The 27,138-nt window shown below is 45.4% G+C and overlaps 1 protein-coding gene across 1 annotated transcript; it reads right to left on the reverse strand.

The window, feature by feature from the left end:
• Nucleotides 1-1,349: 1,349 nt before the first annotated feature.
• mfsd2ab (MFSD2 lysolipid transporter A, lysophospholipid b) lies at nt 1,350-27,138 on the reverse strand. Its single transcript, XM_063184586.1, has 14 exons — nt 26,893-27,138; nt 23,467-23,595; nt 20,291-20,415; nt 13,840-13,963; nt 13,516-13,594; nt 11,881-12,050; nt 11,364-11,454; nt 10,063-10,184; nt 9,228-9,311; nt 7,490-7,573; nt 6,764-6,876; nt 5,542-5,685; nt 4,123-4,299; nt 1,350-3,159 (listed from the first exon to the last, which is right to left on the reverse strand). Exons 1-14 carry the CDS (start codon nt 26,977-26,979, stop codon nt 3,105-3,107), a joined length of 1,584 nt encoding a protein of 527 aa, XP_063040656.1. The 5' UTR covers nt 26,980-27,138; the 3' UTR covers nt 1,350-3,104.

Below are 27,138 nucleotides of genomic sequence, written 5' to 3' on the forward strand. Positions count from 1 at the left end.
GGGAGACGGCTCCGTTCTGCGCTGCATTTGGAGAATAGAACTCGAGCAGATTTTGGACGGCAGCGGACATCGGTGTCCCGTTGAAATGAATGGCAAAGTAGCGAACTAGTATTATTTGCTGTGGGAGGGATTTTGAACAGGACTAGCCGCTGTCTGTGTGAAAGGCCGAGTAGAACACACCGGCCGATACTAAGCAGTCGTCCTCTTGCTGCCGGCCCGGCCTGCTCTGGTGGGAATCTGGCCTAAGGCCTAATTCACACCAGAGTGGGTACGCGGGGCGGAAGCGATTTTTACCGGCAGTGGCGAAAATGCATGAAAACCGAACTGTCTCATGTCTTGGTACACCTCTGACATAAGTTTTTACATGATTGATATAAACCAACAACAATCAACCACCTGTAAGCACTGTTGTCCAATGGCCTTATTAGTTGGTCTGCATAATTTCAAACCAGTGCCATTCATTTTCAGTTGTGTTCAAATCATAACATCAATGCTTTATTTGTGTTCCCCCTTTGCCATACAGTATTTGCTTAATACCATGCAGTAGATTGGTGGATGGAGTGACCATCACTAGGGTTGTGGCTCTTTGGTGTAGTGGTCAGAGCCCCAGTTTACTACCCCAGAAGGTCTGGGTTCGAGTCCCTGCAGGGCAACTCTACTCCCCTTCCCTACAAATGGTGTCAGAAGTGGGACGGCTACCGTAAGGCCATCAGAGGCGTACCCATTGTGTGTGTGCCGTAATTCCATGTGAGGGACCCCCAGGATTGGTGACCACAGTGACAGGTGAAGCATTGATGGGCAGTTGCGCGAGGGACACCATGAGTGTGTGAAGCGCACGGGTGCGCTTCCCGAAGGGGAAGGCAGTGTGATGGAGTGACCATCACTAGGGTTGTGGGTGTGTTCTGACTGTCACGCCAACGAGCCTGGCTCTTTGGTGTAGCGATCAGAGCCCCGGTTTACTACCCCAGAAGGTCTGGGTTCGAGTCCCAGCTGGGCAACTCTACTCCCCTTCGCTACATGGATGTTGTAGGACACTACAGATAGAGCATGGTCTGGTAACCACAGATAAAGGAAGGACAATGAAGGATTAATGGGTGCCCTACCAAATGCTCATTTACAGTATAATGCACTGAGCTATAACAAATCAGTATTTATTCTGATATACAGTATGCACTGTATTTTTCATGAATGAGTTTCATTAATAACTCAGAACTTTACTCAGACCAATGACTGTACACAGTCACTCTGCATGCAGCCTAATGTGACTTTGTATTGAAGCCTTTGAGAACACTAAACTGATCCTTCCAACCACTCTTGCAAACAGAAGGAAATGGACATGAACCAGAACATTTATATTAGTATTCAATTTTAATTTGAACATTAAAATCAACAACATATTTTCATTCATCATAAATTAGTACCACCAAATCCCAAAATAGACCAGATGGTACCTGGATTTAGCAGCAGGTTTTTTGCAGCCAATGTACACTACAGAACACTGAACGTATTTACAACTTACAGTATTTACACATATACATTGTTTTTTTCTCAGATATTAGGCCACTTCTTGTAGTTGTGCAGACATCGGCTGCCTTTGGCAGCTGTAGGCCTAATCCAGTTCAACACGGTGGTCTAGGTACCACTATAGTAGAAAACCATAGCGATACAAAAACACAACCAACAAGTAGGCAAAACTGTAGTGTTTCAACACACTCTCCCAAGTACATGCATGTTTTTTTTCTAAAACGTTTACATACGCTGCCAAAGGCAGCAGGCAATAGAAACATGTTTTGGCCATGACTTCAGCTTAAATTTACAAAAAACAAAAAAAAAATCTCTCTGGCAATAAACTTAGTTTCTCAAAAAACATATACAAGACCGTAAAACAAAAATATTACAACAAAATCACAGGCACCTGTACATGGTCAGCGTTCACAGCTGAAACGACAGTAGGTCTATACACATTTATAAACAAATTCACAGACTTTTTTATCAAAATGTTTGAAAGTACAATAGCACCTTTGAAATACCAACCATGACAGTCACACGCGAGTAACGGCCAAAGCAGAATTCTCTGGCTGTGTTACAGTCAAAAATGTTAAATAACGGAAAAAAGTCTTACTGATGATTGACAGTACGATTTCGCAGTATAAATAGTCTTTTTTACACATAACTGCTAAGAAACTATTTTTAATTTAAGTGAATTTTAAACAAAATCACCAACTCTTGCATACGCATTCATCTACACTTACCAGTTAGTACAGACAAAACAACAGCAGAGAGAAAATATTTTCTTTGTCCCTGGTACACCCACATCATACATGATGTTGGCTTAGTGCTTTCTTGTGGAAAGTTGATAGTACTCTTGATATGCAGAGTTTCAAGATGTAGTGTACCAAAATCCAAAATCAAGCCCTATCTGTATGGAAAAATACACTGCTATGGTGAACAATGTTGTAAAGAATAAAATGATGGAAATATCCCTCCAAAAAAATGTGCTTTGCTTGAGTATTGTAGCAGTATTGCAAACAAAGCCACTTATAAAGGAACAATCACAAGCTTTGTAGATGCGATCACAGTTGTGCTTCCAAGAGGAGTACAGGTGCTTGTGATGTCGGCATGATTTTGGTAATGACACAAGAATTGTAAACGTGCAACCAGGCGTCGGTGTCTCATTCACCCTCGTTGGTTAGCCTTGCTGGTCCTGCGTGCAAGTAGAGCAGTTTCTGTGTTGGCCACTGGGGGGAGTGCTCAGACTTCCCACATCTCACAGGATTTTTTTTCCTTTTTCTTTTTTTAAATAGCTCCCCCCGAACAGTTCAGCAACTTGCCATGGCAGCCAGCAAAGGTGACCTTACTCTCTTTCAACCGAGACAAATGGTCACAGTCACTTTCGAGTAGTGACCTTTGAGGTGTGTGAGTTTGTGTGTACACACACACACACACACATGTATCCAGACATGTGACCCATGTACATCTTGTGAGAAACAGTGTGTGTGTGTGTGTGTGTGTGTGTGTGTGTGTGTGTGTGTGTGTGTGTGTGTGTGTGTGTGTGTGTGTGTGTGTGTGTGTGTGTGTGTGAATATATTCCATTTGTTCCCGTACTACACCATGTTGCCCAGTTCTGTGGAGTCTGTCTGTGAGTCCTCATCTGAGTCCCTGTTGTCAGAAAAGGGAGAAAAAGAAGGGAGGAAGAGGGAAAAAAAATGTGAGAGAGGGAGGCAAAAGGCAAAAACGCAGCAACACGCACACAAAAGACTGCACAGCTCCATTTCTAATGTCAACATTCCAATGCTGCCGGGCTCCCACCATTTCAAAAGGAGCAACACAGCACTAATTCACAGGCCTGAATACCCCCCTTGAAGGCAGAGAGTCAGGAGAGAGAGAGAGAGAGAGAGAGGAGACCGCACAGTGATATCTATACTTTATCAAGTTGTCCACGAGTGATTTAATTCTCCTTTTCAGCTCCTTGCGAGTGCTCTCGCCTTGGTTAAGACAGGCCATGATTTAAACTGATGTCTCCGTCTCAAAATCTGCCAAGCCTGCATGTTCTTTTCAAACTGTAACTTTGAGCAGCATTATTGTATGGAATGTACTATACAAGGAGTTCTTATTGATAATAACATTATTATTATTATTATTATTATGACAGGCTTGTGATGTGATGGCTGGTGGCTGGAGTTTACAAACAGAAGCATAGGATCATTAAAATGAATGATTTACTTTTATGAGATCCTTTGACATGTGGTCTGGAGCGCGGTGCGCAAGATAAGATAGCCTAATTCTCCAGTGTTGTAAAAAAAAAAAAGGCAAGACAATCTAGACAGCACTTATCGATGCACACCCTGTGACCCCTTTAAAGCAGATTGTTTTTGTTTACATTGTACGTGTTGTATTAATGCATCCATTAGTGTACATACGTCCAGTATATCTCCAATTGTATAAGTAGGAAAAGTTTACCCGCATCACCAAGCGTGGCAAGCCAGGCTAGAATAACATTAGGGCTGGTTTTGTGTACTAGGCTACACTTCACCCAGTTTTAGGGTGCAATGTGCATGAGATTGTCTCTGGAACTGTGTCTACTTGTGAGAACCCCTTCGACTGTATCTGTGTGATGCTCACCTTAGCTCCTGTAACGCTTTGCGGTTCTCTTGCCTCCTCTTCTCGTCGATGGGGTAGAGCTTGAAGATGATGAGGCCCAGCAAGATGAACACGATGGGCGCCGGAGCCACCAGCATCTTCAGGGTGAAGGTCACGGAGTCCGGCTGCGTGCAGGCGTTGGTCTGGTACCCGGCGAAACTGCGGGGAGAAGACGCAGGGGAGCAGAGAGGGAGTGAGTGGGTAGGTCAGCGAGTGAGTGAGCAGGGGGTAAGCGGAGAGTGACACATTATCTTATTATTATTTAATTTGTTTTATTTATTCACTTTTGTAATATATTGTTTAGGGGTCTTTTTGTCTTTCTGACAGGATAGTGGAGGAGAGACAGGAAATGAGTGGGACGAGAGAGAGATGGGAAAGGATTGGCAAATGACCTGGGCCAGAATTGAATGGAAGTCTAATGGTACGTACAGTACATGGAAGGGGAGAAAATGAGTGGCTCCCTACTGTGGATGGAAAAAAAATAGAAAGCGGGGAAAAAAGGGGGGCAGCAAAGAACCTTTTCTCTCTTTTTTTGGGTCAAATGAGTAAGGATTTGGTCCTTTTGTTTTTAGGCGAGTCTGGCCAGGCCTCATAAGAGCGGTCTTAATCAGGGGAGCTTAAGCTTTTGACAAGTAGGGCAATAAGCACAGTAGGACGGCGGCACTGTTACATTACAAGAGCAGCCCTGGTGGTCCCAATTACAGGACCTACTAATGTGACGGCCAAATGTAATACGCTGGTGAGAAATTCCAAACTCCAGGTCTTTGTTCTGGACTGGACAAGCCCAGACACTTTCAGAGGACTGCAATAAGATCAATGGCATTTTTTTTTGGACTCAGACGTCAGGTGGTAAAACCACCGCTAATGCCCAGAAATTAATTAGCAATTGGTAACTGTTGTATTGCAATGAATATGTCTCTTATATAATCCTCTAAAAACAAATAAAACTATTTTACTCCATAAAATAGTGGCATTAGCTGTGGTTGCACCACCCAGGCACGTGCTACTACTGAAACATCATTGACCCAATAGCAGGTGCCATGTTCAGTGAAAAAGACAAGAAAAGTCAAAAGAGCAGGCTAAACAGAAGTTAACGTCTCCATTTTGTTTATAGAAGTTCTTAGCCTCTCTTGGTTACGGAAGCGGTGAAGAATCACAGCACCATGTTCCTCTCAGGTAAAACCATAGGCATCACAGAACAACAAAAAAGAAAGTGTGCAACACCAAAAAAGCAGAGTGAAGAAACTGCTGTGGTTTCTTAAAGGGCATGTGAACTCCTTGTCTATTATTTTCACAGAGCGTGCATGTGAACTTGTATGCCAAAGAGGTTGGACGCAAAAAAAAAAAGAAAGAAAAAAAAGCAAACAGTTTGGAACAAAAGCCAAGAGAGAGAGAACTTACTGTAGACTGAGGGTGGAGACGCCCAGGGACACGCCAGAGGCAAACTTGGTGAAGAAGACGTAGAAGGAGTAGAAGATTGCCTCGTGGCCTTGCGTGTCGGGATTCTGCACCTTGAAGTCGTCCACCACATCTGGCAACATCGACCTAGATGCAGAGAGAGAGAAAGAAAGAAAGAAAGAAAGAAAGAAAGAAAGAAAGAAAGAAAGAAAGAAAGAAAGAAAGAAAGAAAGAAAGAAAGAAAGAAAGAAAAGAAAGAAAGAAAGAGAGAGAGAGAGAGAGAGAGAGAGAGAGAGAGAGAGAGAGAGAGAGAGAGAGAGAGAGAGAAACCGCACAACTCATCAGTTCATCTGATCCATGATCCAACCCAAGTGGGGATAGCTGGCACTACAGACCTTAATTAGGTGCAATCGGGTTCGGGATGAACTCTGTCTACACTCTTCAGGAGATACAACATGCCGCAGCACTCGGGGGCAGGGCAGATCAGTGGAGCATTCAAATAGGCGATCATCATTATTACACAGAGGTAATGATAGATAATGACTGATTATGATAAACTGCCATGTGGCTTGAGGGGTTAACTAAACGAGGGGGAAAAAGCAGGAGAGAGCTGTCGAGGTGCAAGGCAGGGATTGGCAAAGGCCAAACCAGCAGGAAAATAAATAGAGCATGTCGTGTGTTAAGAGCTTTCTATGATGCCATTTGTTTTCTACAACCCTGGGCCTACCCCTTACTTGACGCTGTGACAAAATTTGCCACTAAGCCCCAAAGATTTTTGTAACAGTCACATTTCATCACAGCCTGGTTGGTTTTACACTTGCATGTTCAGGATACACAAATCAGGACTCCGTTTACTCAAAAGTATCATTGCTAACCAGATAGCAACTTAGTAGGTTGCCTATGGGAAATTGCATTGCAACCAAATAAGTTGCTAACACCTTTCTAGGGATGGGCATTGGAAATTAGCCAATGGCTGTAATGCTATGATGCTATTCTGTTGGACTTGTAAAGCTTACATGATGTGCATCTATCCCTACCAAATAAACCGAACTCAACTTAACTGAACGCATCTCACCAGGGCAGGAGGAAGGCTGTGGCTACGCTGATGCCTGATGCACAGGCCACTAACATGGTTAGCAACGACGCTGTGGAGAAACGCACCCCTGGATTTCCGTTCCCGATAAATAATCAATAAACAGTGATGTATGGATGGATGGTGTCTCACCAGGGCAGGAGGAAGGCTGCAGCTACGCTGATGCCGGATGCACAGGCCACCACATAGGCCATGATGATGTTGGGCTCAATGCAGATGACCATGACCATGAAGGGAACCACCCACTGCAGACGGAGGAGGAGGAGGAGGACAAGAGGAGAACACGTTAATTAAGGACAAAGACAAACACATTGACTTGTCTGCATAGTGATCATGGCCCTTATTCATTTATTTTTTAAAATCTATATTAACTTCTCTTTTTTTATATATACAGAGCAACTTGGAACACGAATTTCCCCTTGGGAATGACAAAAGTTTATAGCTATCTATTTATTCATCAAATAATTTACACACATGCAGGTGTGTATGTCTCATATGGACAACAGATGGAATACAAATACAAAATGCACACATGCACATGCACATACATCCAACTGTGTATGCTCTGAAATCTATGCATAAGTGGGGATTGGAACAGACATTTATTTAAAACTTTCTCTACAAATGTATGCAAATCATTGACAGCAATAAACGGAAATCATAAAATCTGGTACAGTGAAGTTGCATTCTACATTGCATAACACACACACAAAACCACACACACACACACACACACACACACACACACACACACACACACACACACACACACACACACACACACACACACACACACACACACACACACACACACACACACACACACACACACAAGTAATTGAGTGGTTGAACGTGTACCGAGATGCCAAAGTAGACGGCGGTCTTCTTTCCAAAGCGTGAGAGGAACCACTGCCAGAAGGGGATGGAAACGGTGCCAGCAAACTGCACAAAAGGCAAACACACACACAGAAGAGCAACGTGAGCCATGTGAATCTCCAATCAACTCCCATTAAAGTCTTCCCACCCCCACACACCCCCCCTCTCCTCCCCCTCAAAACAATAACACACACACACACACACACGCAGAGGAACACGTGCTTCCGAGTGTGTCCTGAAAACACTGGAGGGAGCCCGCTGGTCCAAACAAATAAAAAGGGGTCAGTCCCCCATTGGTGGGGTGCATCAGCTGACGACGACTCCGTGTGTGTGTGTGTGTCGTGTGATGGTGGCTCCACAACACGTGTTTTTGAGTGTTTTGGTGCTGCGGCCGCTGCCCGAATACTGTACTCCCTCCACCTTTGTTCTAACCCATCACAACAAGGACACCCGCTCCTCGGGAAAAAAAAAAAAAAAAACGTTTTTGTTCCACTGACGCACATCACGAACTGTGAGGCATTGATCACCTGTCTTCTCCGGCCTGCTGGGGACATAAATATTACCCGCGGCCAACGGAGAGAGGGGAGGGAGAGCAGGTCATAGAAACAAATAATGGCACGATGACAGGCGTCATGTAACAGGGTCAATCACCTGTTCACATTCGCTAGAGTATATAGGCGGCGCTACATAACACATAACACAATACAACACAAGCCACACAACACAGCTGAAAGGGGAGTATCAAAAAAAAAGTCCCAAATCGTTGCACACTTGGGACTCTAATCCAAACATTGACACAGTTAGTGGCCAAGAAAGGCAGAAAAGGTTTGACAAAGAATAGTGAGGCAGTCATTTGGGAAATGGTTCTTTAAAGCGAAAAGAAAAAAAAAATGGAGCAAATGAGAGTTTCTGTGGTGACACAAAAGGCTCCTTGTGTTTCTCCCTCGTGTCTGGGTGTGTGGCTGAGAGGGGAGGCTGGGCTAGAGTGTGTGTAGTGTGTGTGTGTAGGAGGAGGAGGAGGACAGGACACCCATTTCCCACATCGCCACCAGAATGCGTCCCCTCAACCTTAAAATCTCCCTGTTCCATTGCCATGGCAATGAGTCACCTTGTCTGGGACAAGCTGGACAAGCAGGCCCAGGGTTGTTGCCAAAGGGCCCTCAACTGTCTCTGCCTAGCTGGGCACACAGAAACAGGGGGAGAGAGAGTGGCATGGAGAACCCCTCTCGCTCCAGACAAACAGCTCTGATGTCCAACATCAGTTTTTAAGTGCTTCCTTTTGTATACGTCTTTGTTTTTGCCACAATGGGGAACTGATCCAAATACAGCGGGGAGGAATCCTGGTATCCTCTTCACTCCGATGTTCCAAAACTCCTTGCTACACGAGCAGACAGATTTTTTTTAAAAACAAAGCTGACTTTTTAACTTCCAAATGCTGTGCACAGCTTGAATACCAAGTGCCCCCCCCCAGCAGGGCCGACGACATCTTTGGCCGGGCCCAGGATCAATGTCAACTGAAAGCCCCCCCAAATCAAAACATACAATGTAATGAGGACCCAATTCTGCCCCAATTATATTATCCCACCACCACCACCACCACCACCACCCCATCTCCCTGGGCCAGGGACAACGGACCCCTTTGTCCCCCCACCTTGTCGGCCTCCCTGCCCCCCAGCACCAGCCCCCCAAATCACGAGTGTTGTGTGGGTCTCTCTCATACCATGATGGCCAGCAGAACGTTCTGGAAGTCATCCCTCAGTCCGAGAGCGTAGGTGCAGAAGAGAGCGATGTTGCCTTCCAAAAGCTACACAGGAGGGGACAAGACAAAAAGAACCAAAATGAATGCAACAATCACAGAGTTGGCAACATTACGTTTTGCACAAAATGAACATCCAACAACAAAATAAAGACTTCACAATGTTATCGACGCCACCAAAACAGCTTTTTTCCTACTAACTCAGAAGGAAACCATGCAAAAAACTTATCAGAGTGGGCGCAGTTTCCTGCGATTGTGTCTTGTGCAGTAAACCAACTCATGGTAGAATGCACTGTAATTTTCCAATGATTTCCCACAATGACCCTGTATGGTCCCTCCTGGTAGTGTATATATAATGTGTATGTGACTGTCATTTATGGTGTGGCTGTATGGCTTATTACTGTGTGAGTATGTGCTTATGTTGTCTGACACTATTTGTGTTTCAGTGTGCATGTATGGTGCTTAATGTTCTTGTGATGTCCCCTGTGAACATGTTCTTTGTATTGGGTTGTATACTTCATGGGCCTATACTACAAAGCTGGTTTAGGAGTAAACCAGGTTAAATTAAGAGGGGAATCATCTAATAGAAGAGCCTGGACAAAAAAGAGGAGTCCAGACTCTTCTATTAGATGATTTACCGATTAACTTAACCTGGTTTACTCCTGAACCAGCTCTGTAGTATAGGCCCCATGTCTTCATGTTGTCTGTAACAAGTTATGATGGTGGTGAAAACAAATTTGCCTTTGGTTACAATAAAGGCGATCTATCCATCTGTGATTGCCGTGATGTGGCGTCTTACCATGAAAGCCAGCGATGTGAACAAGAAGCCCATGACCAGTTTGAGGTAGGGTCCGAACGAGATGACCAGACGCAGGCCCTCAAAGAAGGACATGCGGCGATCTGACTTCAGCTGCCCTCTCTCTGCAGAGACAGGAAACGGGGGAAACAAGAGGTACGACCAGTTAATACATGAGGCAATTTCTTTGTGTAAAGATGACAAGATGCTTCATGGTCAATTTCTTGAGAACCATAAGACATGCAAGTGCATGTTGTGTCATTAATAAAAAAAAAACCTACAAGCAGAATTAAACAGCCACTTGAGCCAAGTACGAGTGATAGCAGTCTCGCCCCCCTGGCCAATGCTGTGAGCGACTTTGTTTTTTACAGCATGCGATGAATAGATACATGAATGTGTGTACTTGGCCAAGACCGTGCGACTCTGTGGGTGTTTGGCTACCATTGCAGACTAAATACACACATGCATTGCAAACAGATAGACACACACACACACAAACAGATACACAGAAAGACAAACACACAGGGTCAATGCAATTCCTGGCCAGCCCGACTCAGGAACAGAACATGAAACACGTTGACCCGAGTATGCCACATGTCCCCGCTGGCACGTCTGGAACTCTCGACTATTTCAGTTTGCGCAACCAACGTCTCGGTCACAGACCTTCATCAGGGTCACTCGCGTGCATGAAATCATGAATGACTGATGAATCCAGTGTCCAGTAGACATTGATCAAATAAACTCAAAAAGAAGAAAAAAGAACACACAAAAAAGTTCTGAACGTCCAGATTTTTAGTTTGTTTGTCAGTCTGACTGAAGGTCTTTTAAGTTTCAGAGAGAGCACCTTCAATAACAGTACGTTCACTTTTCACTTCCAGTAAAATCAAAGTGTGCACATACAGCAGAATTGCAGCAAGGGGGGCCTTGGCCATGGCTCAAATGGCTGTAGCACTGTACTGGTGCGGCGGGAGCTCAGGTTCCAATTCCGGCCTGGGGTTATTTCCCGATGCTCCACCACAGTCTCTCCCTCCCACTCATTCCCCGTCACACTTTCGACCTGTCCTGTCTGAATACAGGCTTAAAAGCCTTTATTTTAAATAATTTAAAGAACTGCAGCAAAGTGCCAGGGCAATCAGTGGATTACCCTGTGCCATGGGTGTAAAGAATGTAAAGAATTGCAGCGAAGGGGAAGGGCAATCAGTGGATTAATAAGCACAATGGGTGTAGTCCGCCCGTCCTTAACCATGTCACCAAAGACAATACAGGAAGAGTAGAAAGTAAAAAATATCTTTGCTGTCACTCACCATCTTGCTCCTTGACACCCATGAAGAGGACGAAGGCGCAGATCACATAGATGACGCAGATGACCCCTGAGGCGATCATGTAGGCTTGTTTCTGCAGAGGAGGAGGGTGTAGAGCGAGAAAGAGAAAAGAAAGGAAGAGGGATGAGTAAAGGCTGAGTAGCATGGCTATCTGGGCAGAAGTGGATCTCATAGATGTATTCTGCCCAACAAAGACAAAGTGCAGTAAGTACACCAACATGGGAACTGAGAAAAAGGTTTAAAAAGTTTTGGTATTAGATTGCATATTGTAGTTGCTGCAAATTTGACATCTCCAAAACAGGGCACATTTGGACCATAAGGCTTTTTCAGAAGATAAAAGAGGTGTTATGAAGACACTTTTCAGTCTAAATTAAATCATGACAAAACATGTAGTTACTGCACTTTGCCTTTGTAGCAGGGCAGTATTCATGTTGTGTTCTTGCTTTAGTCTCTTGCTGTATTTGACCAGTAAACTGTACTTCTCCTCCTCACGCCTTACCGTGTCGTTGAGGGAGATGCCGGACACGTTGACCTCCGACCCCAGCTGGGTGGCGTTGAGGTCGGCCAGGGAGCCCAGGGTGTTCTTGATGCAGGGCGCAATGGCACCGCCCACGATCTGGCCCTGGATGGCAGTGCCAAGCACTGTGCCCAACACCTCCACTGTCATCCCTGTGAACAAGAGTGGCAAGAGATGAAGGGGACAGAAAGAATTAAGGACGCTGGCATTTCTTTTGTGGGCATCACCAAGCACCAAGTTACCAAGTGGCCAACACTTCAACTGACATCCATTCAACGTGACGAGAGATGAGAGAGGCGGGCAAGAGAAAGAATTTAGGGCACTGAGATTTGTGTACACGATGACAGGATACAAAGAAAATGGGGACACACTGTGGAGAGAAAGCCATGAGTTCTTGGAGTGCATCATAGGTAGATTGTAAAAAGCGCCAAAATGTATACTTTTATAACGCATGGAATCATTTTGCATGGCACTGAATAATACTGTCTTTTTATGCCACGTAAAAACATTCTCGCACAGAAAATGAGCGGGTGCGCACAGCAGACCTATTTATTCTTGGCTGTAGATCAAGGCTTGAGAGCAACCATACAAATTCTTCAACTCCCTGTTACAAAGTCGTACTTCAGCCAGCTTGTCCCTTGGCAGAGTGTGCAATACCATCAAAGAATCTTTCTACAGATAGGGCAAAGGGACAAACCTTCAAACGTGGCATTAAAGCAAAGGCTAAATATAAGCTTCTTTTTTTGGAGCAGGTGGTCATCGTGTAGACACGCAATACATCAAACTCTGATGGCGTAGCAGTCTCTCATGTAGCTCAGTAAAGAAATCTCCCACACTAAAGGCTCCCTTTTACTTTCCTCTGCTTCCGTTTGAGAATTAAGGACTTTGTCAGTCCTTTCAGTATTTAACTCAAACATTCTGCAGCTCCTATATAGCTCTGTGTTAAGTCGGCACCATAATGAGAACAAACACGCCAACGCACGTTTAATGAAAAAAACCTTTAAGAGAAAAGACCCATTGACATTAATAATCTCTTTTGTAAGGGCATCCTGGCCAACAGGCAGCTTAATCCCACTGTATATGCGATACCCTCGAAAGGGTTAAAGTTATAAGGATGAAATAAGCACCATTGAATAAGGGTGAATGAGGGTGAAATGAGAGCCATTCACTCCTGATGCGCTCTTCTGTTCGAACACGTCCAACTCACCAACCAACCACCACCTGCATTTCCCCACCCATTCAGCTTGCACGCATATCTGTGGTAGTTTGACCGTATTCCTCCACGGTAAGCCGCTTTGCTTACAAGCGTTTGCTATGTAATGCAAGCCATGAGGCAAGACCAGTCTAGACTAGCCTGCTTGCAATATTCGATATGATCAAGGATCCCCCGCCTTTTTTACAACAACGCAACACAAAACAGCGGGCTTTTGATTTTGCCGTGTCAAGTTGAAACTTGTCCCTGCTTCAGAGTCAAGTTTAATTGTATAGCGCATTAAAAACACAAGTGCAATTCAATGAAAGAATAAGACAGAATTGGAGTCAGAGAAAAATATAAAACAAGATAAAAACAGTAGATAATAGAGTAAGAATAGGTGAGGAATAGCTGAGGTGACTTACTGTAGGCAGTGGCAGAGTCGCGCTCCTTCTGCTCCGAGCTGATGAACATGGTCAGGGCAGAGTAAGGCACATGGAAACACTGCAAGGAGACAGTCAAAACATACATTTATTAACATATGGTAACTGAAAGGAAAGTCCCACATAATGTGTCTTAAAGCGTGAAATGAGTATCTGTTAAAAAGTGTTTGGTTACATGTCAATGTGTGTATGTGCGTGTGTGTGTGTGTGTGTGTGTGTGTGTGTGTATATGTAGTTGAGCGTATGTGCACGTGTGTGTGTGTGTGTGTAGTTGAGCGTATGTGCACGTGTGTGTGTGTGTCCTACCGTCTGCAGTGACTGGAAGATGCAGTAGAAGACCAGGTACCAGATGACCTTCCCCTCCTCCACCGGCGGCACGAACCAGATCATGAAGTAGCTCATCACCGCAAACGGCGTCGAGATCAGGATCCTGAAACACACCAACCAAAACATCAGGGAGGACTTCATTAAACCCAAGATATTCAATATCCAGAAACACACCAACCAAACATCAGGGAGGACATAATTTAACCACTTGTGGCCGGCCGCACTGCGCCATAGCATCCCCAAGCATGGCAGTCCTTACCACAAACATGGAGACCCCTTAGTGGCTACTAGCCTACAATGCCGTACGGAAAGATAAGAACTAATGCGAAAGAACCATCGCTCTGAGTCTGCACACAATGCTTTAACCAATACAGACACACTTGTATCTCCTTTTTACTTTTTAACACTATGTAGAACGAATACTACAGATGCAAAACAGCCATTCACTCATCACAGTGCATAACCCTATAGAGACAAACCTGAACCTACTATACCCTATAATACTGTACAGAAGGAGTACAACAGATGCAAAAACGTCAACAGAGTGGTTGCATGCACCTTGCTTCAACCTCCAATGGAGAGACATTAGTATCGACTTCACTGTATAATAATACACAGTAAGAGTGTAACAGATGCGAAAACACCCATCACTCAGCACCTTTCTTTCACATCTTAATGGGCAGTTATGGGTGTTGGAAATCGTTGGGATCTGGACTTCTACATTCTTGTCATAATTTACACATTTTACCTTAAAAAAAGCCTTCTACAGCCCCATTTACCTCCTATAGTCCTTAGAACTCAGGTCTTAGTACAGCAGTCGGCCACAACTTAGCACCAACCGCTAACAACCATGACCTGGATACTTCAGACTATACAGTCAGGCATGTAAATAAGGACATTTAGAGGTACAGCACACGCGTGTGTATGTGTGCGCGTGAGCATGCCACGATTATACATGTGCGTGCGTGTGGGTTCTAAATTGACACCAGCCAACTGGCCAAATGCTGGTGAAATTTCAGCTTGGCTGGGAGAAAAGACCAACTTACTAGGCACGTTGACCCATTAGTGACTGTGTGTTTGGCTAGCGAGATTAACACCTACAAACCATTTTGGCTAGTGAGGAAAAAAGTTAATTTTAGGGCCCTGCATGCGTGTGTGACTAGCGGTACGCATGTTCTCCGTACAATACAACACTTTACTTCTTAGCCTGGGCCGCCTCATTATCTCTGCTGCAGGGGACTGATACCGGACAAAGACATGATCCACACACTCTCTTGGCAGACACAACTGCTTCCAATCACAGCACCATAATAAGTCCGATTGTCTTTGGGCTCGCACCCCCACGGCATAGCGGCTTCAGCTGCAATGCACGCTTGATGGGCAGCACAGCTGCAGCGGAAGGTTGACAAGTACCAATGAGAGCGATTGCACAAAGACAAAAGAGTGACTATATTGCATACAGAGAGAGAGAGAGAGAGAGAGTGAGAGCGAGAGCGAGAGAGAGCATAGAAGGAGGAACAGATACAGTGTAGGAGGATGTGTATACTGTATGTACACTATTTGTATGTGTGTGTCCTTGTTCTTTGGGCCTATACAGCAATCGTCAATAAGACTATGTGAGGTCAGATATGGTGTGGGCATGGGGTTGGTTCAGGGGTCACGGCCCTTATGTGGGTGGGCCTGTGGAGTGGACAGGACGGGACGCAGAATCACAGGAAGTGAGCAACAAGAGGTCACGAGTATCGAATAGGAGTGTCGGAGTGGAAATCGGAGTGTGAATCACTGAAGGCTGAAGTATGGCATGAGAATCAGAGTCATCATCATCTACAACATAAAAACCTGTTCAAGCAGCAATGTGTTGAGTGATGTCAACATGCACTGACGTCCTAAATGAAAAAATGCTTCGCCCAGAAAACACATCAATGGACATTATTCACGGCGAATGAAGATATTTTTATTAATTAAAATGTTTTCTTTACTCTGCCAGCGAAAGACATCGGTGAAGTGATGCGGTGAAAACTCATTTATCCTGCCAAAACTCCATGGAGAGGAACTCATTCCCAGGACAAGCCTGTACCCACCGCTCATCCCAATCACTGTAGGCAGCCGTGGTGTAATGGTTAGGGAGTTGGACTGAAGATCACAGAGTTGCAGGTTCAAATCCCACCCTTACCTCTCCCTACACCTCCATCCAACCAATAATCTGTAATATCTGTGAGGTGCTTTGGATAAAAAAAGCATCAGCTAAGTGTAATGTAATAAAAACTAGACAATGGTTCTCTCTCAATCTCCATTTCACCCTCACCCTTCATTCCCTCTCCATCTCCATCTCTCTCTCTCTCTCTAAGCTGGATACTGAAACACATTCCCAGGATACAAAGCTGTACCCACAGCTCATCCCAATCACTAGACAATGGCTCAGTCTCTCCCTCTCTCTCCATTTCACTCTCGCCCTTCTTTCTCTCTCCATCTCTCCCTCTCTCTTCTTTCTCTCTCCATCTCTATCTCTCTCTAAGCTGGATACTGAAACCTGAGAGAGACGATTGGACCGTTCACACGAGCATCGCTTTCCCTCCCCACCTCGTACTCTCGGGCCCAGGAGACTTTCCAAGAGAGGCTTTCGATCGAGTCATGGGAGACTTTTGTTTTCTTTTTAAAAGCCTGCAGGGAATCAAAGTGGAAATAAACTCCAAACAAAACAAAGACAAATAATAAAAAGAGAGACACGCTAAACCCTGCAGGTTGAAAAAAAAAAGTTTGTGCATGGTTGCTGGGAGTGGACGACAGGAGTGCCTGACGGGGTACATACTTTAGACGTCAGTCACAGGTGGGGGGGTTATGCAACATGGAAAAGATTCTCTGCGCATCGCTGGATCGTTCTTTTTTCATTATTAAAGCCTTTAACCTCTGTGCTCTGTCATACCTGACTTTGAAGTCAGCGCTCAGTCCCCCCTGCTGTACTGCTTAAAGCACGTGGGGGCAGATGGAAAATATTTTGGCCCAAGCACACACACAGACAGACACACACACAGAGACGCACACGTCAATGAGTTGTACTCTCTCTAAATGTCCATCTTAGGGCATTGTAAACATTGCCCAGAGTGGTCTTAATCCTGAGACAGAACAGTGATTGCATTAGTACGGATTCTACGGAATGGTGATTCAACAATTCTGGAAATACCTGAAATGTTCCGTATGAAAGTCACCGTCAGGCTTTTCGGATGGCGTGACACGGATGCGAGAGCCGTGGAATGTCTGTGTGTATATGTTACTGTATATTCAAATACTGTGGCAATGTGTTGGCCTGAATGTTTCTGCTTTGAGGCGGTCAGGTCAGGTGTCAATTTGTACACGTGTGTGTTATGACGTGGGATCGCTGAGGGTGTAAATGCCAGGTCAAGTGCAAATCAACCACCCGCCTACCCCCACCTCCCATCTCTGCCCTCTGCCCTTGGCGCAGTGGGTAATATACAAACACACCATCTGGGTGAGATATGAAAAGTAGGCTACAGCCCCCCCCGCCCTCTACGCCATGGAACAGTAAATGTGTACATAACAAAAGACCCAGAGATGGCCCAGGTTAACAAGAAAGACCCGCCGCCTTCAACCTATGGAGCGCTCTGACCTCCACCCCAACATGAGGACGCATATAAGGTACGGCATGCACGCAGCATAGGCACAGCACAGCACAGCACGGCACTGACACATTCCCAAGCTAGCTCCTATATTTATTTTGGAAACAGTCAGCTGCTACCCATGAGGTGGAATTTCACAGTGGCCAGTTCAGTTGGTGGAGGTGGGGGGTGGGGTGAGGTTGGGGGGTGGGGGTTGGTGCTGGGTGCTGGGTGGGAGATGATGGGGCTGGTAAAGATTACACGGAAACCACCTATATGAGCCACAAGTCGGGCGGAGAGCTCAATACCAGCTAATCAGATTGGCCTGGTCATGTGAAAGTAAACCAAACGTTACAGTCCGTGGAGCTGGATTGCATTATACTACATTATTACGGGCATGATGATTGCATTACGGGCATGTATCGAAGAAAAAAATAATTTGAGCTGAATGATTATCACTATTGCTTGTGTGTATTTCATATTTTCAATAATCCTTCAGTATAATCCACCACATTCCATAATTAGCCCAATTATTACCCACATTATCAAAGGCTCCAAATCATGAAGATATTACATTTTGATAGGTTAACAGCCTTCAATAATGAGTCATTACCTTACAAGCTGAAAATGAATAATTCTACTTATGACAACAATAATCATAAAATTAATAATAATAATAATGGTCATTGGCAACAATGAACTTCCTGACACAGCCAAGAATATGCCCTTTGCTTAACCGATAGTAACCTCCCTGCCATATCCGCCAGGCCCCCATTCCAACCGTCATTCTTCAAAACTACTGATGACTCTCGCTGCCCTGATTGGCTGCCTTTGGTGGTGTGTTGCCGGCTCAGCCAATAGGGAAAGGCATCCGCGTCTGACACCCCTCCCCCGCCTCAAGCATCCTCTGCTGCTCACTCTCTCATTCTCATTCTCTCTCTCGCTCGGTCTCTCTCTCTCTCTCTCTCTCTCTCTCTCACACAGTCTCTGCGCACTCTCTTTACAAGGGGCTCGCCTCTGTAGCGTAGGATCACAAGGAAGTGTCCTTGTGACTCGGTATGCCTTTCATGGAAATCTGACTTTACAAATAGTGGACTTCCAAACAAATGTCCTTCCCATTACGCTGGAATGATTTAAATAGCACACGGTGATGCGTATATTTACACAAGTCTTTAGTGAGATCGCCTTATGAACAATAAAAGCAAACAGAAAAAAAGGAATATGCCTTGGCTTCTTCTCGCTGGTTGGAGATTAAAGCTACTCACATGCCCCGTCATTATGCCAGTCGTAAAAAACACTTCAAGTCCGAAGGCGAAAGTGTGTTGAAAGTGAGTGTGTTTTAAGGGCAAGAGAGAAAGAGAAGGGGGTGGGCGGGTGTAATGAGACGCGGTGAAAGTGTGATCGCGCTCCAACAGTTATGAGATCTGTCAAGGCTTCATTGGCTACTGTAAAGCCGATCGTATTCCCATCTACAGTGCAGTGCCGGCTCAACTCTCATGCTGACATGCCCAGCAGCTGAGCTCCTCAAAATAGGGATGTGACAACAGCACATCAAAACTGGAGGAGGAGAAGAGGAAGGGGAGAACTGTCCTCCTGATAGCTTACACCTCCTTCCTCCCTGTTCAGTGTTAGGACATTTCAGTACATGATCTTCTGTTCGCGGTCTTGCCCTACAGCCTTACGGCCCTATTGCCCTCTGAAGCTCATAAATTCTTCTCTTGAAGTGTTAAGCATTCAACGGGAGAATGCCAACGTTCCTCTGACATAACGAAAAAAATGCTTTCACTCAATGCACTCACTGCACTGCATTTTCAACTTCAACAATCAACGCACTTCACATTGTTTGGGGAAGGGGGAAAATCCAGTGCAAGTGATGACTTGCAAAGCTTTGCCATTTTTTGCAGTGACATGAAGTGGAGATCAAATCAAAGCTTTACTGGGACAGGTACACACGGTTTAAGCTGTGAATTCCAGACGTGATGTGACGTGATGTGATACTGGGTCACGACACCGCATGTGAGGTAAAGGAAATTCACAGTGGGAGGAATGACCCAATTGTTTTGGCTAATCATCTTCCTGTTACAGCAGGATGTATCGTCATTTCCCATCCTGACTCATTGACAGCAACGCTGACGGTCACGCATTGTAACATACTGTACTAAAAGCTACCGGTATTTCTTCTTACTTAACAAAATACATCCAGCGTACAATAGAACTATGCAACGCCTCATCATACCATCTCCAACCCACGCTTCCGCCCTCATGAAGAATGTGCCAAAAAAGGGTTAGTCCGGTCAGGCCAGTCAATTTTTTTGGAGGCTGAAGGCAAGAACACACAGTTCTTCAAAAGGTAGAAATGCAAACTAAGCGTCATTAGTCAATAGGTGTTAAAATGTCACACCATGTTAATTATAGCGTCACCTGTGACTAAGGACACATGATGAGAACTTGCCATGCCACTTAGTGAAGGCCACACCTTTATCTCCAGCACTAATACAGCTCCACAACACTGGCTAATACACCTTTCACATTGAACTCACCATCGTGGATGATCAATTCCTTTGAACTTTTTACTTCATTCTACACAGTGAGTGTTTCTCAAAGTGAAGAGTTCTTGCTAGTGTGAGTTAACGCCCATTTTTTTTGCAGATTTCACCAAGGAGTATCCAATTATTAATTACACTTAGAACTAGCTATTGGATATCTCTTGGGGAAATCCATGACAAATGGCTGTTATTCCCACTAGCAAGGGTAGAATACTTCTCTTTGAGAAATACCTAGTGTTTCCATTTAGTGAGAGCAAAAGCGGGTCGTACCAGGGCATCATGCGTCCAATCCGGGTCCACCGACTCCGGCTCACCAGGAAACCGACCACCGGGTCCGTAACACCGTCCCATGCCCGCCCCACGAAGAGGATGATGGAGGCATAAAATGGGTCCAACTTTAGAGAGAGAGAGAGAGAGAGAGAGAGAGAGAGAGAGAGAGAGAGAGAGAGAGAGAGAGAGAGAGAGAATAAAAATTGAATTATTTATTAAGCAGAGGGAGAATCAGAGCCAAAGCGTGGTAAAAAAAAAGAATATTTAAATTGTTTTCATAGTTATTTTAATAGCTAACATGAAATGATTGCAAGTGTTGTGTTTTGCTGTGGGTGCTTTCAAGGAAAACAGAAGGGGCAGAAGAGGAGAAGCACCATTAAAAGTACACCAGAGTCCGCTAAGCCCCTTTTCCGCCACATCCCTCTCAAGTTAATTCAATTAGAACATGTCAGGCAGAGGCCAGCCCCCCTGCTTCGCGAGCACACACACACACTCACAAGACACACACTCATAACACACACTCTCACAAGACACACACACACACACACACAAACTCATAACGCACACAAACATAACCCTGCTGACGTGGTGGACCCTGTGGTGTGGTCTAATGGAGCAACAATGTGGCACAGTAGGTGTCTGATAACAGGTCTTTGACATACACCAGACATCACCAGACATACTGGACTTGCTGTACCGTGTGTGTGCGTGTGTGTGGGTCCACGGGACCGGAGGTCGATGTACCAATACCTCTAGCCGGTGAAGGCCATGTGGTGAAAAAGCCACGTTGGTTGCCACACTGTTACACGTCTTTCTCATGACACATTTGGTAACTTTTTTTCCCCAACCAACCATGACCTTGGTTCCAGAGAACTTTGCACCATCCTAAAATTCTAGACAGTGTTTCTTCATTTCAGATCTGATATCAGACTCGTTTGGACCACTGTCAAAACTCTCCCTTCACATTTCAGCCTTGAAATGACATACAGCAGTACATTGAGCAATGATGAACTGTTTCGGGACCCAGGGACCAAGGACCCGAGAGGGACCACAGTTCAATACTGCTGGGAGGGTGAGACACTGACTCGAGGGTCTTATTGCAGGGCTCCACATTTACAACCAGCCAAAATGGCTTGTAGATGTTAATCTCACTACCCGTATACACTCACTAATGGGTCAAAGTGGCCTATAAATTGGTCTTTTCTACCAGCCAAACTGAAATTTCACCAGCATGTGGCAGGTTGGCCGGTGTGTTAAAGCGATGGTTCGGAGTAGAATCACCCTAATGCCATTTGAACCGTGACACCCATCCACCTTTACACCCGAAGTGTTTTCTGCCGCAGGCTTACATCAACAGAGTTGCCGTGTTATTCGATGTTTATTCCGGTTAGCTTGACTCAAGCGCATATGGATACTGGGCACCGTCTCCAAACTTTCCCCACAAAAATAACATGTCATGACACCAAACTTCTGCAGTAGCACAAATATGGTCTGTACTCACGAAACGAAGCATTTGGAAGTTTGGAAATAGTCCAGGAGTTTATTATTATCAACACAAGCCGAATAGCTTCTCTGCTGCTAAAGCTGCGCCAACGTTACTTCCGTCATCTAAGACAAGCATGTAAGAGTCCTAAACGAAGCTCATAATATGCACAATGAAAAGTGAATTCAGCATCAGTATTGATAACGAAAATCCTTGTCTAATTGATAGTAGGTAAGATTTGAAATATCTTTTAAGTATTGCCTTGAAAATATAAGCCTTAATCACAATTCAATGAAAACTTTTTTAACACTCTCGTCTGGAAGTTTGTTGAAGACTTTTACGGGCTTGTCTCATATGACGGAAGTAACGTTGGCACAGCTTTAGCAGCAGAGAAGCTATTCAGCTTGTGTTGATAATACTAAACTCCTGGACTATTTCCAAACTTCCAAATGCTTCGTTTCGTGAGTACAGACCATATTTGTGCTACTGCAGAAGTTTGGTGTAATGACATGTTATTTTTGTGGGGAAAGTTTGGAGACGGTGCCCAGTATCCATATGCGCTTGAGTCAAGCTAACCGGAATAAACATCGAATAACACGGCAACTCTGTTGATGTAAGTCTGCGGCAGAAAACACTTCGGGTGTAAAGGTGGATGGGTGTCACGGTTCAAATGGCATTAGGGCGATTCTACTCCGAACCATCGCTTTAAGTTAGAGCCCAGGCCTTGTGTGTTCTGACATACAGTAGGAGAGAGGAGTCTCTAACTCGCATTCACAGTCTCACTCTTTCACCCACTAACTTGTGTTTTTTCTGGGCTATTTGGGGCCTTTATTATTAAAGGACATGTGAGAGGAGACACGAAATGAGCGAGACAGACAGACAGACAGACAGACAGACAGACAGACAGACAGACAGACAGACAGACAGACAGACAGACAGACGGACAGACGTAGGGTTGGGAAATCCAGGCTGGACTTGAACCCAGGTCCCCATGGAGATTCAAACCCACACTCACCCATCTAATGTGGTCCTAATAGGGCTCTGATAAAGGGAGCGATACGCCATCCCCATTTCACGCTCACACTTTCACCTACTCACTCATCGTTGTGTGAACCACCTGGTATCCATGTAGAGTTTGATGGAGAGAGAACTCTCTCACAGGTGTCTTCCACTACGTCAACCTAACTCAAACATGGATCCCCATGGACATGCAAACCCACTCTCACCCATCTGTGTGATCCACATAGGGCTTTGATAAGAGAGAACCTCTCTCAGACTGGGTAGAGTTGGGAAATCCAGGCTGGACACAAACCTGGGTCCATGATATGGGCATTCAAATCCACACTCACCCATGTAATGTGATCCACATAGGGTTTGATAGAGAGAAAACGCACACACTCAACTCTTTCACCTAATCGCTCATCGTTGTGTTTACCACCAGGGATCCACATAGAGTTTGATAAAGAGAGAACACTCTCAGTTGCTGCATCTCAAAGTCAAGGATCCTGGCCTTGCTAGGACGTGAAATGCCCACTGATCGGATACTTTTGGTGAACTCTGCGGAGAATCCAATCACTGGGTGTTTCACGTCCTAGCAAGGCCAGGATCCTTGACTTTGAGATACAGCCACTGTCTCGCTCACTCCTTCACCCACTCACTAGCTCCTCTTTGTGGGGGGGGGGGTGTAACTCACCTGGGCTACGTCCAGCAGGTAGATCTGCAGGAAGAAGCCGAGAGCACTGCCCGTGATCTGATAAGGAGCGCCCCCGACGGCGAAGCAGAGCTTGCTCCAGATGGACAAGTGGTCCCTTCTCCGCTCCCTCTGCGGACAGGAACAAGAGGACAAACGAGAACACACACACAGAACAAAGAGTCAGTCAAAAGGATTTACCACCCTGTATATCCAGTATTCAGAATAACTACCCATGGGAGAGAGAGGGGGGGGGTGGAGAGAGAGAGACAGAGACAGAGAGATGGAGAGAGAGCGTGAGATAGAGAGTGAACTTGAAAAATGGGGACAGTGGAGTCAGATATCCTAAGCGTTCACACGGTACAAGACCACCAGGCTCTGAAGTCCATCACGGGGAAACTCTTTGGGAGGGGATTAGAAGCCTATGAACAATCCCTCTGCAAAACATATTGCTGACAGACAGGTCCCTGAATCTAGAAGACAAAATGATATTCTACACATTGACTTAATTGCTCCTGTACCTTTGATCGTATTATTAAAATGGTCTTTGCCGTGCTGGAGGATCTCATCTTATGCAATTCCAAGAAATGCTGGGGAAACAGTAACGACCGGTTCAATTAGAAGCCACTGTATGATCAGAGAGTATTTGTCTTGTATGATACCTCTACTGTAAATTGTACTGACAGGCAGACAGACTACTTATTGTATTAACTTCCCCATGAACCTGACCTTATTGTGGGCACGGAGATGTGGACAGCAAGTCACCAAGTCTCTTCTCCATTTCAGTTCAACATTCAAATCCATGCTGCTGTTATACAGCATTTCTTATGCGTCATACTGGTCTATGCTAAAGCTGTGATACAGGGTTTTGCTTTTTGAGAGGGTGGGGTGGGGGTGTGTGGAGAAAGATGTTTCATGCCTTGAGGAAAGGGACAAAACTGGTCTGGGTGTCAGCCCTGAGTGGAAGCCCATTTCCCTAGAACTGTCCGGCCAAGTTGGATTCCTCCCCCCCCACTCACACCCCTCACAGCTGGGACAGCTGATCTGCCTCCAGGCGTCCCTCCTCCCACCATCATTCCAGAGGGGAGAGCTAGAGAATGTTCCTGCAACTTAACAATCGAAAGGGGGGACCAGACCAGACCGCACCACCACAGCACCACAGCAACAGTGGCGTGATTACAGTGAGTGCTGTGAGAAAGTCAAATACCACCAAAGGCAGCTCTGTGCGTAATTCACCTGCAATGAGTGAGCATCTTGAATACGCACACACACTCGCACACCCACACGCACAGTGTCGCTCCCCCCACCCTTTCAGTGGTACGATGCGCATATCTCTGATGTCACATAGTGGTGTGAGGACAATGGCGGGTGGAGAGTGGATGGGAGGGAGTTCTGGGGGGGGTCGTGCTGCCGCGTCCACTGTAGATCATGAGTCACTCACACAGCACAACAGCATGCGTTTGTGTGCGTGCGGGGTCCGCGCCACAAGGGCTTCTCAGCCTCCGATTGGCTCTCACAACATAAGATGTTGTGGGTCCAGCCACGTCATTTCAGACCCACGAGAGCCAAGGGTGCACGACGCAACGCGGTGGTCCGCCTCAGTCAGCCCAGGGTCAGGTGGGTGCACCACGCCTTCCCCCGGTCAGCCAATGGCCACGACTCGGGAATTGTATTCTTGCCCTTAGCCAATTAAGAAATGCCGGCTGATGTTAATCCAAAAGGAGTAAGATATGCTGATGGGTCTTGGCCAGCCAAGGCAAGCCGATCAGTCCTTTCCCCACTGTGAGAGTGTGAACCTACTATGCTTGCAAGCCTCTTACGGCAGGGGGGCTGCACACAGGGGCTTACTGTACGTGTGTGTGTGTGTGTACAGTCTAGTTATGTGGGAAGCCCGGTCCTTATTGCTGACTGATGCACATTTTGGGTCCATGTATGTACATAGCAAATAGACACGGAAACCTCTGGGTTGATAAGCTGATGTTGACACATTACGCCTACCTCTCTCATAAAGACATGTGAGCAGTGCACCAACTGCCAACGTAGCAAGAGAACCTTGACTGCCACTGCCAGCCCTCAACTATTTACCCAGGTCAGATCATGCACACTAGATAAGGACTGTGTTTTATCAGATGAAGGAAGAGCTAGATCTGTGTCATATAACAACAGCATATGACCTCCTTAAATCATTCCTAAGACAGAGGCACAGTCCCTGACAGAAGGCATTATACAATATTATATTGAATGAATTAAGATTGGTTTGTAAAGGGGAATTGTGCCAGATGCAAACCAGTGCATGCCTTGGATGGTGGTTTTAATTTATCCCACGTGACGTCTGTCTGCCTGTAGTGGCATTTTCAATTTCCAATGAGCCCTCAAATCGCAAGGGTGTCAATTAACATACCTACGCTACCTTGCCCTTCATGACACTTATAGCGGGCGCAATTATCGTTGTCACTATTTTTGGCTTTCTTGCCGAGTTTCCCAAATGACGGGGTTATGGGTTGATTTAGATAGCCTACGACCGCTGTTTAGTGTTGCACAGGAATAATTACACACAAAACCAAAAAAAGATGCCGCCGCCACCCCTGTCTGCCACACCCAGCGCATAAATTCACCCAGAGCTTATCATAGCACATTTCTTTCCCCAAAACAGCCATGCTTTTATTCATGGGCACAAGCTAAATCGCGTTTACGTACAAAGACAAGAACGAACATTTGATTTTTGATCCTGTCGGTGGGGTAGTGATTCGAGTAGCCTGTTACACGTGCATGTCTAGGCTGGTAGAACCGGTGTCTGCTTTCTCCACACCCATTCATTCTCATAAGCTCCTATCGAAAAGAATCAAACAGATTGTCCTGCTGCCCATTGTAAATTGTAGTCTCGAACTACATACCGGTACATGGAGTTGGAATATGAGCGTCCTTTCATGAACGACGCAGATTTCAATCAACAAAGAAACAAGATGTTCGTTTCCATTTTTAAAATTCTGTCGCTTTAAAACCGGCAGTGTGTAGTAGCTGACACGCCGACGAACCAGCTGAATGAGCTTATGGGGAGAAATTTGCATTTTAACCGCCATTGTAGATTTTAATAAGATGAAGTCGCTACATGTCTGTACCGAACCATATGTCAACTGGGTATATTTGAAATGGACTTGGAATGGTGTCTCGTTGCCAGCCGGACATACGTCCTGCAACGTAGCCTTACAAGGGAGCCTTTCCTCGGTGAAATTATAGCCTCGGCATCATCTAGCCTACTCTGAGAAAAGCATTCAGCTTTATGCAACCCAAACCACTACTCTCATTGCTACAGAAATCCGCTATAATAAACGACCATTTCAGTGCTTATCTCTCATCTTTTACAGAACAAAAAAAATATAGGCTATTTGTTAAACCAAACCATTTAGGCTACCAGTAAATTCCTCTTACCTTGACGATTTTGAGTTCATCTTGCCCAGGTTTTGGTGGTAATAAACTTGTGGCTGAATACTGCTCAGCCCCTTCTCCTCTGGCCATATCCAAACTTCGAGTGGTTTAATTGGTTTACTAATCAAATCGTTAAAAAAATCTTAAGGGTGATGCTAGCTTCTGCTTTGTATTTAGACCGATAATCTAAGCGCAATGTTGCCTCGTCTACACTTCACTGAAAGTCATTCAAACGTGGCTCTCCCAGCG

Source organism: Engraulis encrasicolus, chromosome 19, assembly GCF_034702125.1.
Source record: "Engraulis encrasicolus isolate BLACKSEA-1 chromosome 19, IST_EnEncr_1.0, whole genome shotgun sequence".
In the NCBI taxonomy this organism is placed as follows: domain Eukaryota; kingdom Metazoa; phylum Chordata; class Actinopteri; order Clupeiformes; family Engraulidae; genus Engraulis; species Engraulis encrasicolus.